Genomic DNA, 12,573 nt, shown 5'->3' with positions numbered 1-12,573 from the left:
AGCTCTCAGTATCTTCTAGCCTATTCAAGGCAATATCAGAAAATTACAGTCACTCACCCATCAAGGCACAACTTACAAATTGAAAGATAATGTTATACGGGGGTATCTAGTACCCAACCTACAGGGCCTTGACGAAAAAGAACAGGTTATATAAACGGCCCGAACATAAAAACTGAGTGGAGGAGTAAACTGCACTCCCAGATAATGAAATATTAACACCTATAGGGCTCTCGGCCGATGAAGCAGGGGCTATTCCCAAACTACTTGAGGTGGCACGGATGGAAATACATTACAGAAACGAAAGGTTGGGAAAACGTAGCCACCTCAAAACAAGATGAAAGGAAACTCGACAGGGTACATCACTCTCTATCCCTGGTTTACAGTTAAAGATTTAATGAAGTTAAAGGAGAAGTTACATTTTAGAAAAGTAGGTTACATAGTAAATGATTCGGACCTTTCCCTCGGATTAAACTGCGGAGGTAGCAAGAAAGAATTAAGTTATGTGGCCATACCTTGTAGATGTTCTAGCTGCCTCGGATTAAACTGCGGAGGTAGCAAGAAAGAATTAAGTTATGTGGCCATACCTTGTAGATGTTCTAGCTGCCAACGCAAGAGGCCGCCCGCCTCCTGCTTAACACACACACTCAGAAAGATGACGATCAATTGCCAAGAAACGTGAAAAGCCGCAGTTTATAAACCCTCAGGGAAGGTTCGAGATCATTCAAGACTAAACTAGCCACACCCTGTCAATTTTATTGGTAGATTTCAAAAGTAACACTCAGAATCGAACAAGATGCCTGTGATAGGCGGAAAATTAATTACAGAAATTAGTGATTGGCTAGATTCAAAACTGGCGGAAATAAAAAGGAAATATTGCCAACCCAAAAGGAAATGAACATCAATCAGTTAAAAAACCTAGAAATACAAAACTTCTTTAAATGATAAGTTCTTTCACTTAGCACCAGGGTGCATGATCATAGTTTTATTGGCGGTGTCATCTGTGGAAACATGTCCAAACTTTTTGATGAATGGCAAACAAATCAAGGAGAAATTCACTCAGTTTAGGCAACTGCACAATAACACTGTTGTGACATCTTCTGAGTAAAGTTCTAAGTTGGTTTAGTTTCAGTTTCACTGTTTTACCAATAGAGGAGTTCATTTAGGCACTGAATTTGAATGCGCGGCTTTGGGGTGTACCTCGGTACAGCCCTCCCCCCCCCCCCAAATGTCCTTCCTTGGGGTGACACAGAAGAATTTTAAGAAAAAAATTCCAGTTGAAGAAAATGTCTAAGTCTTTTCCGGATGTTGATTTGTAGAAAAAATATTAACTGCAGATTTAGATTGTCGTTGTTGTAGAATGTTAAATACATGTTGATAGATTTGACGGCCAGTCCTGCCGCCACTTGCCAATACCCAGGTGGAGGTCGCCTGGACCCCCCGAGTTACACCTCTCCCGGTACTATGAGAGGGGTAGTCGTGGTGATGGTCGCCGCAGATTAGAAGTGACCTATATGTACAGTCCCCAGATGAGTTGGCGGTAGGGGCACCGCACTTCAGCCTTTGCCGGGAGATTGACTCCGGTGCGCCGTTCACAAGGAGTCTTCATGGGAGTGGAGTGGGCCCGTACCCCACTTCTGTTGCAGTACGGCGGCGAACGGCTGAGGGGGCACTGAAACAGTAAGATCTAGGCGACAGAGAAGTGTTGTTGGAGACTAGAGAGTGCGATCTTTATTGATGACGCAGAGGGGTGGGCGGCGTGGAAAGTGCTTTTGTGCCAATAGTGCGGAGATGCAGGAGACGGGGGCTGGGTAATGGCCACTAAGGAATTGACAGCAGGAAAACCAGAGGGGAATATCGTACATAAAGATCATATACCTAATTAAATAAAATAATTTGGGGCAGAAGGCCTCCAAATAAGAAAATATATAACCTTCAAACTCCTGCTAAATTTAGCGGCAAAGGGAACTGTAATTACACAGGTTTCACCTGAGAGAGGTGCACTCTAGAGATCCTCTCTGTGGCTGGATTGCTTACCAATAATGTAACTGGCGTCAAAAAATCTAATATAACGCACGGCCCATGAAGTCTGGGGGCAAGCTTGCCCGCGGGAACAAAGTTTCTAACTATGACTTGATCTCCGACTTCTAAATTGGTGGGCCTCCGTCCACGATCATATCTTTCCCTAACCTTTTCATGGGCACTTTAAGGTTGGCCTTAGCCTTCTTCCATAGATTTCTAATATTGTCGGGATCTATTGTCTCTGGTAAAATATCATTGAGTGACCAAAGGTTAGAGAGCGGCGTGTTAGGCACAAATTTAAACATCAGAGAAGCTGGAGTGAACTTGTGAGATTCATAAACCGCTGCACTTTGGTATTTCGAAAGATGCACTTACAGCTGCAAAACGTGTTCATCCTAAACAAACAAAGAAATGGTTGTCAGAGTAAAATCTGTAATATTAGAGGTGCCGTCTCTGTGGTGTAGTGGTTAGTGTGATTAGCTGCCACCCTCGGAGGGCAGGGTTCGATACCCGGCTTTGCCACGAAATTTGAAAAAGTGGTACGAGGGCTGTAACGGGGTCCACTCAGCCTCGGGAGTCAGCTGAGTAGATGGGGGGGTTCGATCCCCACCTCAGCTATCCTCGAAGTGGATTTACGTGGTTTCTCCACTTCTCATCCAGGCAAATGCCGGGATGGTACCTAACGTAAGGCGACGGCCGCTTCCTTCCCTCTTACTTGTCGATCCCTTCCGATCTCCCCTCTCCCCTGATCAGCATAGCAGGTGAGGACGACTCCTTCCCAGTTGTATCCCCCGACCCAAAGTCTCGCGCTCGCCTCGCCTGCTATGCTGAACGGGGACCTTGTGGGGGATTGGAAGATTAAAGGGTAGTGGGCGGTGGGCTCTTAGGAGCACATGAGCACGTGAACACCCATTTGTAATACAAATTTACGCATTCATGGATAACTTAAAACTTTCCTTTCTTTCGACCTGATTTCGACAATCGATCGAAAGCATTTGACTTGTATCGAAGCTCCATTACACCGACAGCTTTGACTGACGACACAGTGAGCACAGTGGATAATGCGCTATTGTGCTGAAGACTATACGCATGCGCAAAGCAGATGACGTCATTGTTTATGCTAAGGCTCGATAAGTCTTTAGAGAGCCCTAGTTTATGCACTGATATTCCCATTAGCGAGGAGCACAGTAAGGTACGAGCCTTGCTGTCTAGAGCCACCCTCAACCCAGTGGCAGTATTACAGTTGAACACAAGGGTCCGCCACCTCTCTTATTACGGTTAGCCACAGCCTCCCAGGAGCTACTGTTGCATTACATTACCGGCAGATTTCGCTACTAATTCTGAATAGGCATTTTCTAGGTCGTTGTGAACAGGTGTTCGCAATCGCGGTAAGAAGTTTGCTTTACCGTGTGATTGGAGAATCTTTTCATGTGAAATTTATTTGAGTGTTGAGTTTTGTTTCTCTGTTTGTATAGTTTGTAACCATGGTATCCTTTGTGTAAGAGGAAATGAATTCAGTTCAGGTACTTTTAACCAGCGAAATATTAACCGTCCGCCTCTGCGGTGTAGTGGTTAGTGTGATTAGCTGCCACCTCCGGAGGCCCGAGTTCGATTCCCGGCTCTGTCACGAAATTGAAGAGTAGTACGAGGGCTGGAACGGGGTCCACTCAGCCTTGGGAGGTCAACTGAGTAGAGGTGGGTTCGATTCCCGCCTCAGCCATCCTGGAAGTGGTTTTCCGTAGTTTTCCACTTCTCCTCCAGGCAAATGCCGGGGTGGTACCTAACTTACGGCCACGGCCGCTTCCTTCCGTCTTCCTTGTCTATCCCTTCCAATCTTCCCGCCTGGGCAAGGTACTGGTCATCCTCCCCAGTTGTATCCCACGACCTTATGTCTCACGCTCCAGGGCACTGCCTTTGAAGCGGCAGAGATGGGATCCCTCGCTGAGTCCGAGGGAAAAACCAACCCTGGAGGGTTAAGTTAGAAATTGAAAGGCTTGGACCGGACAGACCAGATTTGATTATCGAAAAAGTTACAAAAACTAGGAGTGTGCTTTTTTGTTTGCCATGTTTATTGTTCAAAAAAGAAAGAAGTGTATGGAAATCAGCTGGGTGAACATTTGAGTGCAAAAATAAATTAACATGAAAATTCTCATGCACACAAAAACGCGGGTATGTTAATGCTAATGTATTCTAATGTTGTCTATAATTTCCAAGACGAGATTAACTAACATGTGATACAGTAGAACCCTGATTTATTTATTTATTTATTTATTTATTTATTTATTTATTTATTTATTTATTTATTTATTTATTTATTTATTTATTTATTTATTTATTTATTTATTTGCTATTTGTTTAACGTCGCACTAACACATCGAAGGTTTTTGGCGACGGAAGGATGGGAATTGGGAAGGTAGCGGCCGTGGCCTTCATTAAGGTACAGCCCCAGCAGTTGCCTGGTGTGAAAATTGGGAAACAACGGAAAACCATCTTCAGGGCTGCCGACAGTGGGGTTCGAACCCACTATCTCCCGAATGCAAGCTCACAGCTGCGCGACCCTAGCAGCACGGCCACTTGCTCTGTAGAACCCTGATTAACCGAGATAATCTGGAAACTATTATGGTCAATTCGGAAACAACTATTTAAAAAATCGACCGATAAATGCGATACACATTATTTCTATGCTTCTCGTCATGCCCAGGTGAACTTCGTGCTATTTAAAAACCAAGAATAGTGCTCGCATCCTTCAATGTTCGCAGTGCAGTAAAGTTATTATGAAATTTACTTTTGTTCTACACTACTCCCCGTGGTGTGGGAGTAGCGCGCCTACCTCTTACCCGGATGCCCCGGGTTCGATTTCCGGCCAGGTCAGGGATTTTTACCTGGATTTGAGGGCTGGTTTGAGGTCCATTCAGCCTACGTGATTATAATTGAGGAGCTATCTGAAAGTGAGATGGCGGCACCGGTCTAGAAAGCCAAGAATAACGGCCGAGAGGATTCGTCGTGCTGACCACACACGACACCTCATAATCTGCAGGCCATCGGGCTGACCAGTGGTCGCTTGGTAGGCCATGGGGTTTGGTTTTGTTCTACACTAACACCCAGGTGAACTTCGTGCTATTTAAAAACCAAGAATAGTGTCGCATCCTTGACAGATTAGTCTAGTATAAAATTTATCCTCGGTTACAGGGGTTCTACCATATAATTTGTGGAAAAGGAACCGTACAAGGAACTTTCAGTGAAGTGATTTATGTAGGGTAATTCCGGGAGAGTTGCCGCACTTTTAATGTCTTTTGTTATATCTCGGTATATTTACTTTAAAAATTGTTGCAAATTCATCGAGCATAATTTGAAAACATGTACATTTGATCAGGGATGAACAAAATATTGGCAATTGAAAGTAAATGGGAGAAAGGAGTGAACAAAGGAATTGTTGCATCTGCGGCGTCTCTCCCTGGATCCCGGTATAGATGCCGACTTTGCTCGGGAGAGATGTCGCGAGTAAAATAATTCATGACAAAATCAAATTTAAGCCAATTTCTTCAACTTTAATATAACCGAACACTAGAACGTACTACAAGACAATTATATCCACATAATATAATCATTCAATGGAAAAAATCTATCTGATAATTTACAACATTAAAATCATACTTTAATTTCGATTTACTATAAATGTGCATGTGCAATGGATTCTTCACTGTGTTATATAAAACCCCACGGCACTTAACACCCTTGAAATGGCTCTGGCCTGCACAGCAACCGCTGCTCAGCCCGAAGGCCAACTATCAGGGAGAGACGCCGCACCCTCCTGTTTTCATACCTCAAGGCTATCATGGCCCAAAATTAGCTTACTCTCAACTACAGTTATGTTTCTGACGTCTACTGTACTAAAAACGTCTGATTTAAGCATTCGAAGCCAACTTAATATACAATAAATTAACACACGCAAAAACTTTGTCAGGAGGAAACATGTACTCGCCTCATGATATCGGCTATAATTGGCGTAATATACGAGCAAATTTCGTCACACTCGCAGACAGTAGTTCTTCCTTAGAAACTGAAAAACCACACATATTGCCATCTAGCTGTAACGATGGGAACCTTTAGCTACAGTGTATGCGGCATCTCTACCGGGGCGGCATCTGTCCCGGATTTACCTTACCTATGTTACTATTTTTCTGATTTGAGACATGAACAAAAATGTCGTTGTGAACCCCCTAAAATTTTTGTCACGAGCCGCCACTGCTTTGAATTCAGTTCCAAGAAAAGCACTCGAACTGAACTTTGCTGGCCACTGACCACGAGGACGACCAAAGAAGCATTACGCGACGACATCCGACGTGGACTTGGTGAGAATTACCAATCAAGACGCAGCCGATCGTAAAAGATGGAAGCAAATAAGTGGACTCTGCACTAAGAAGAATAAGAATAAGAATAAGAATAAGCGCTTAACAATCACTAATGATTATTTAAAATCCAGATTTTAAAAACACAGAAAAATATAACTACCTAAAGTATTCCTGACATCCGGAGGTACGATTAGGGTGGAGCCCGTTTGATAAGAAGTGGCATGCTTCGCTTGTGACGTTACAACTGACGTTCGCCTTCGCCTCACAGCTGACCGTTGTAGCACTGAACAAAAACCCATCTGAACAACGGAACACCTCACGACGGCCCTTGGAACACCTGGAGAAAGATAAAAACCATTAGAAAAATTATCAAAGTGCATTTTCACAAAGATAATAATAATAATAATAATAAGCACACCACCCAGGAAACGCAAACATAGGTGGTGGAATGAAACCTGCAACAAGGCCATAAACTTTATAAACTAAAGCCTGGCAGAATTGGAATTCTCATAAAACTGAACAAACTTGGCAGGAATTCACCAAAATACAGAAAAAAACATACAAAATTATCAGGTCTGAAAAACGCAAATACGAACACTACAGATTGGCAGAAATTGAACAAGATTTTACAAAAAACAATACACGAAACTTCTATAAAACTTTCAGAGAAGAATTATGAAATTATCAGGCACCTGGTCTTTGCTTCAAACGCCCAGATGGGACATTGGAAACGAATAATCAAGAGAACTGCAAACTTCTAGCAGTTTATTTCCAGGATCTTTTAAACTGTGAATCCCCTAAAGAACAACTCACCTTCGAAAAACCCTTATCTAATCAAGATTCAGAACCCCCAACACTGGAAGAAGTCAAAGAAATAATCCATGGACTCAAAAATAACAAAGCCCTGGGGGATGATGGTATAATTGCCGAAATGCTGAAGATAGGAGGTGACAGCGTAGCCCGGAAAATCCACTCGATTCTTGAGAACATCTGGATCACTGAAGACATCCAGGAAGATTGGAAATGTGCGCTAATCCATCCACTACACAAGAAAGGGGATTAAACGAACATCAATAATTATAGAGGAGTTAGCTTGATACCAGTTGCTTACAAAAACATTTCCAAAGCCCTGCTCACTAGACTTGAGAAACAAACAGACCATCTAATTGGTGAATACCAGGCAGGTTTCCGAAAAGGAAGATCTTGTACAGAACAAATCCTTAATCTCAAAACCATCCTCCAAATGCGCAAAACCAGACAAACAGTCATTACTTTTGTGTTGTTGTTTGAGTCATCAGTCCATAGACTGGTTTGATGCAGCTCTCCATGCCACCCTATCCTGTGCTAACCTTTTCATTTCTACGTAGCTATTGCATCCTACATCTGCTCTAATCTGTTTGTCATATTCATACCTTGGTCTACCCCTACCGTTCTTGCCACCTACACTTCCTTCAAAAACCAACTGAACAAGTGCTGGGTGTCTTAAGATGTGTCCTATCATTCTATCTCTTCTTCTCGTCAAATTTAGCCAAATCGATCTCCTCTCACCAATTCGATTCAGTATCTCTTCATTCGTGATTCGATCTATCCATCTCACCTTTAGCATTCTTCTGTAACACCACATTTCAAAAGCTTCTATTCTCTTTCTTTCTGAGCTAGTTATCGTCCATGTTTCACTTCCATACAATGCCACGCTCCACACAAAAGTCTTCAAAAACATTTTTCTAATTCCGATATCAATGTTTGAAGTGAGCAAATTTCTTTTCTTAAGAAAGCTCTTCCTTGCTTGTGCTAGTCTGCATTTTATGTCCTCCTTACTTCTGCCATCGTTGGTTATTTTACTACCCAAATAACAATATTCATCTACTTCCTTTAAGACTTCGTTTCCTAATCTAATATTCCCTACATCACCTGCCTTCGTTCGACTGCACTCCATTACTTTTGTTTTGGACTTATTTATTTTCATCTTGTACTCCTTACCTAAGACTTCATCCATACCATTCAGCAACTTCTCAAGATCTTCTGCAGTCTCAGATAAAATAACAATATCATCGGCAAATCTCAAGGTTTTGATTTCCTCTCCTTGGACTGTGATTCCCTTTCCAAATTTCTCTTTGATTTCCTTTACTGCCTGTTCTATGTAAACACTGAAAAGGAGAGGGGACAAACTGCAGCCTTGCCTCACTCCTTTCTGAATTGCTGCTTCTTTTTCAAAGCCCTCGATTCTTATCACTGCAGACTGATTTTTATACAGGTTGTAGATAATTCTTCGTTCTCGGTATCTGATCCCTATCATCTTCAGAATCATAAATAGCCTGGTCCAATCAACATTATCGAATGCCTTTTCTAGATCTACGAATGCCATGTACGTGGGCTTGTCCTTCTTGATTCGATCCTCTAAGATCAGACGTAAAGTCAGGATTGCTTCACGTGTTCCTACATTTCTTCTGAAGCCAAATTGATCTTCCCCCAACTCAGCTTCAACTTGTTTTTCCATTCTTCTGTAAATAATACGTGTTAAAATTTTGCAGGCATGAGATACTAAACTAATAGTGCGGTAGTTTTCACACCTGTCAGCACCGGCTTTCTTGGGAATAGGTATAACAACATTCTGCTGAAAATCGGATGGGACTTCTCCTGTCTCATACATCTTGCACACTAAACGAAATAACCTTACCATGCTGGTTTCTCCTAAGGCAGTCAGTAATTCAGCGGGAATATCATCAATTCCAGGTGCCTTGTTCCTATTTAGGTCACTCACAGCTCTGTCAAACTCTGACCTCAAAATTGGGTCTCCCATTTCATCAGCATCAACAGCCTCTTCATGTTCCAGAACGAAATTATCTACATCGTTACCTTGATACAACTGTTGGATATGCTCCTGCCATCTTTCTGCTTTGTCTTCTTTCCCTAGAAGTGGCTTTCCATCTGAGCTCTTAATATTCATGCACCTAGATTTTCTTTCTCCAAAGGTTTCCTTGATTTTCCTGTATGCAGCATCTACCTTTCCCAGGACCATACAGCCTTCGACATCCTTGCACTTTTCCTTCAGCCATTCTTCCTTAGCTACCTTGCACTTTCTATCCACTTCATTCTTTAATCGCCTGTATTCTTTTCTGCCCTCTTCATTTCTAGCATTCTTGTATTTTCGTCGTTCATCAATCAGGTCTAGTATCCCCTGAGTTATCCACTGATTCTTAGTTGATCTTTTCTTCCTTCCTAACATTTCTTCAGCAGCCCTACTGACTTCATTTTTCATGACTCTCCACTCTTCCTCTACTGTGTTTCCTTCGGCCTTTTCATTTAGTCCTTGTGCAACATGTTCCTTGAAACAATCCATCACACTCTTTTCTTTCAACTTGTCTAGATCCCATCTTTTTGCATTCTTTCCTTTCTTCAATTTCTTCAATTTCAGATGGCATTTCATGACCAACAAGTTGTGGTCAGAGTCCACGTCTGCTCCTGGGAAAGTTTTGCAATCCAACACCTGGTTTCTGAATCTCTGCCTAATCATAATGAAGTCTATTTGATACCTTCCAGTGTCTCCAGGTCTCGTCCACGTATACAGCCGTCGTTTGTGGTGTTTGAACCAAGTATTGGCGAGGACTAAATTATGGTCAGTGCAGAATTCAACCAGCCGACTTCCTCTTTCGTTTCTTTGTCCCAATCCAAATTCTCCTACTGTGCTACCTTCTCTTCCTAGGCCTACCACTGCGTTCCAGTCTCCCATCACAATTAGATTCTCGTCACCTTTGACATATTGTATTAAATCTTCTATCTCCTCATATATTCTTTCAATTTCTTCATCATCCGCTGAACTAGTAGGCATATAGACCTGCACTATTGTGGTGGGCATTGGTTTGGTGTCTATCTTGGCGACAATAATTCTTTCACTATGCTGGTCGTAGTAGCTTATCCGCTGCCCTATTTTCTTATTCATTATCAAACCAACTCCTGCATTACCCCTGTTTGATTTCGTGTTGATAATTCGGTAGTCGCCTGACCAAAAATCCTGTTCTTCCTGCCAACGTACTTCACTTATACCAACTACATCTAACTTTAGCCTATCCATCTCCCTTTTCAGATTCTCTAACCTACCACAACGATTCAAACTTCTAACATTCCACGCTCCGACTCGCAGAATGTCAGTATCCATCTTCCTGATGATCGCCCCCTCTCGTGTAGTCCCCACCCGGAGATCCGAATGGGGGACTAGTTTACCTCCGGAATATTTTACCCGGGAGGAAGCCATCATCAGTACATCATTCATACAGAGAGAGCTGCATGTCCTCGGGAGGTGGTTACGGCTGTAGTTTCCCGTTGCTTTCAGCCGTGTAGCAGTATCAACACAGCTAAGCCATGTTGAGTATTATTACAAGGCCGTATCAGTCAATCATCTAGACTGCCGCCCTTGCAACTATCGAAAGGCTGCTACCCCCCTTTCGATGAACCATTCGTTAGTCTGGTCTCTCAACAGATACCCATCCGATATGGTTGCACCTGCGGCTCGGCTATCTGCATCATTGGGACACGCAAGCCTCCCCACCGCGGCAAGGTCACATGGTTCGCAGAGGAGGCATTACTTTTGTAGATTTCAGAAAAGCACATGACTCTATAGACCGCCAAACACTTTTCAATATTCTAGAAGAATTTCAAGTGGATTAAAAAAACAAGAGAATTAATCAAACAAACTACTTCAAAAGTTAAATTCCTAGGCGAAATATCTGAGCCTTTTCCTGTTAACACCGGGGTGCGTCAAGGGGATGGTTTACCGCCGTTACTGTTTAACTTGGTGCTTGAGAAGGTAATCAGGACCTGGGGAAAGGAAACTAAAGGAATAATCCGTGGAAGACTACGTAAAGACAGAATTCACGTGCAATGTCTGGCCTTTGCTGATGACAAAGCAATCCTTTCCAATAGGCATGAAGCAATTCATTCCATTGAAAAACTACACGAAATTGCCATCAAAACGGGACTTCAAATTTCATATAAGAAAACTCAGTACATGGAAGGAGCCTTACGATACTTAGATGGACAACCTATGATAACTAAATTCGGCAAAATTGTTCAAGTGAACCAATTGAAATATTTGGGAGAAGTTATGCAGCCCTCTGGTTTAAACCGTGAAGCAAATAAAGAAAGAATTTCCAAATTACAGAAGAATACAGGATCACTTGGAACAGGTATAATAAAACATCAATATCTCTGAATGCAAAACTTTGAAACCTCAGAAACCTTAATTATTAGTGGTGGATCTTTAACCAAAGAAATTGAGAAACAAGAAAGGAAAATTTTACGAAAAAAGTTTGGCCCAGTTTGTATAGATGGAATATGGAGAAAAAAATCATCCCAGGAGATATATTGTCATTCTGAAAAAATTCTCACACTTTTCGGAAAAGACGATTGAAATTTTATGGGCACATTATCAGAATGAACACTAACAGGCTAACTAAAAGAATTCTCAACCTGGCCCTTTCGTCTAAAACCAAGAACAGCGGGCTTTGTGAAATTGAAACAGATCTCCAGGAAATCAACATCTCAGAAGACATTGTACAGGACAGATGTAAATTCAGAACCTAAATCGACAATCACCACTTTGAAGACAAACTCAACACCAGAGCTACTATAACTTGGACAGAAGAACGAAGGAAGAAGCTCAGCGAGAGGATGAAGAGATTTTGGGAGGAAAAGAAGGCCAACACATCAGCTAAGCAAGTTCAACCGTGCTTCTGCATAGGGCATAACGACGTAATAATAATAATAATAATAATAATAATAATAATAATAATAATAATAATAATAATAATAATAATAATAATAATAATAATAATAATGGCGTAGGGTTGTGGCGACCCCATCGCCCAGTGGGAAACCACTGCAATCAGCCACCCGAGTATTGGCGGGAAAACCATAACCTTTTGGGTTAGGAGGAAATGCCTGCCCACAGCCACGAACATCTCGAGACACCTCTCGATCTCAACAATCGAGTTGTATTTTCGTGATCTTTTCCAAAAGATCACCACTAGTTGAATGTTCAACTTGTAACCCTAGCATTATGGAACACACGCTACCAATGCAACTACCCCAGGCCCCGGACGCCGGTCCAGTTTCTCCCGATCATCGGATTCTGGGGGATCGGGAACATCATGCTTCAGAGAAGTAACGGAGCTTCTCAAAATCTCTTCGCCCCCAAAAAAGGAAC

At 42.3% G+C, this 12,573-nt stretch overlaps 1 protein-coding gene across 1 annotated transcript in view; it reads right to left on the bottom strand.

The window, feature by feature from the left end:
- LOC136876956 (neurogenic locus notch homolog protein 1) overlaps window positions 1–12,573 on the bottom strand; it is a 144,838-nt gene that overhangs the window by 12,534 nt on the left and 119,731 nt on the right. The window contains exon 4 of the mRNA XM_067150726.2: window positions 6,532–6,708. Within this exon, the coding sequence (XP_067006827.2) occupies window positions 6,532–6,708 (177 nt within the window). The remainder of the gene's footprint in view (window positions 1–6,531; window positions 6,709–12,573) is intronic.

This window comes from Anabrus simplex, chromosome 7 (genome assembly GCF_040414725.1).
Source record: "Anabrus simplex isolate iqAnaSimp1 chromosome 7, ASM4041472v1, whole genome shotgun sequence".
NCBI lineage: Eukaryota > Metazoa > Arthropoda > Insecta > Orthoptera > Tettigoniidae > Anabrus > Anabrus simplex.
The sequence above is the reverse complement of the archived record's forward strand: the minus strand, read 5'-3'. Positions and strand labels throughout refer to the sequence as shown.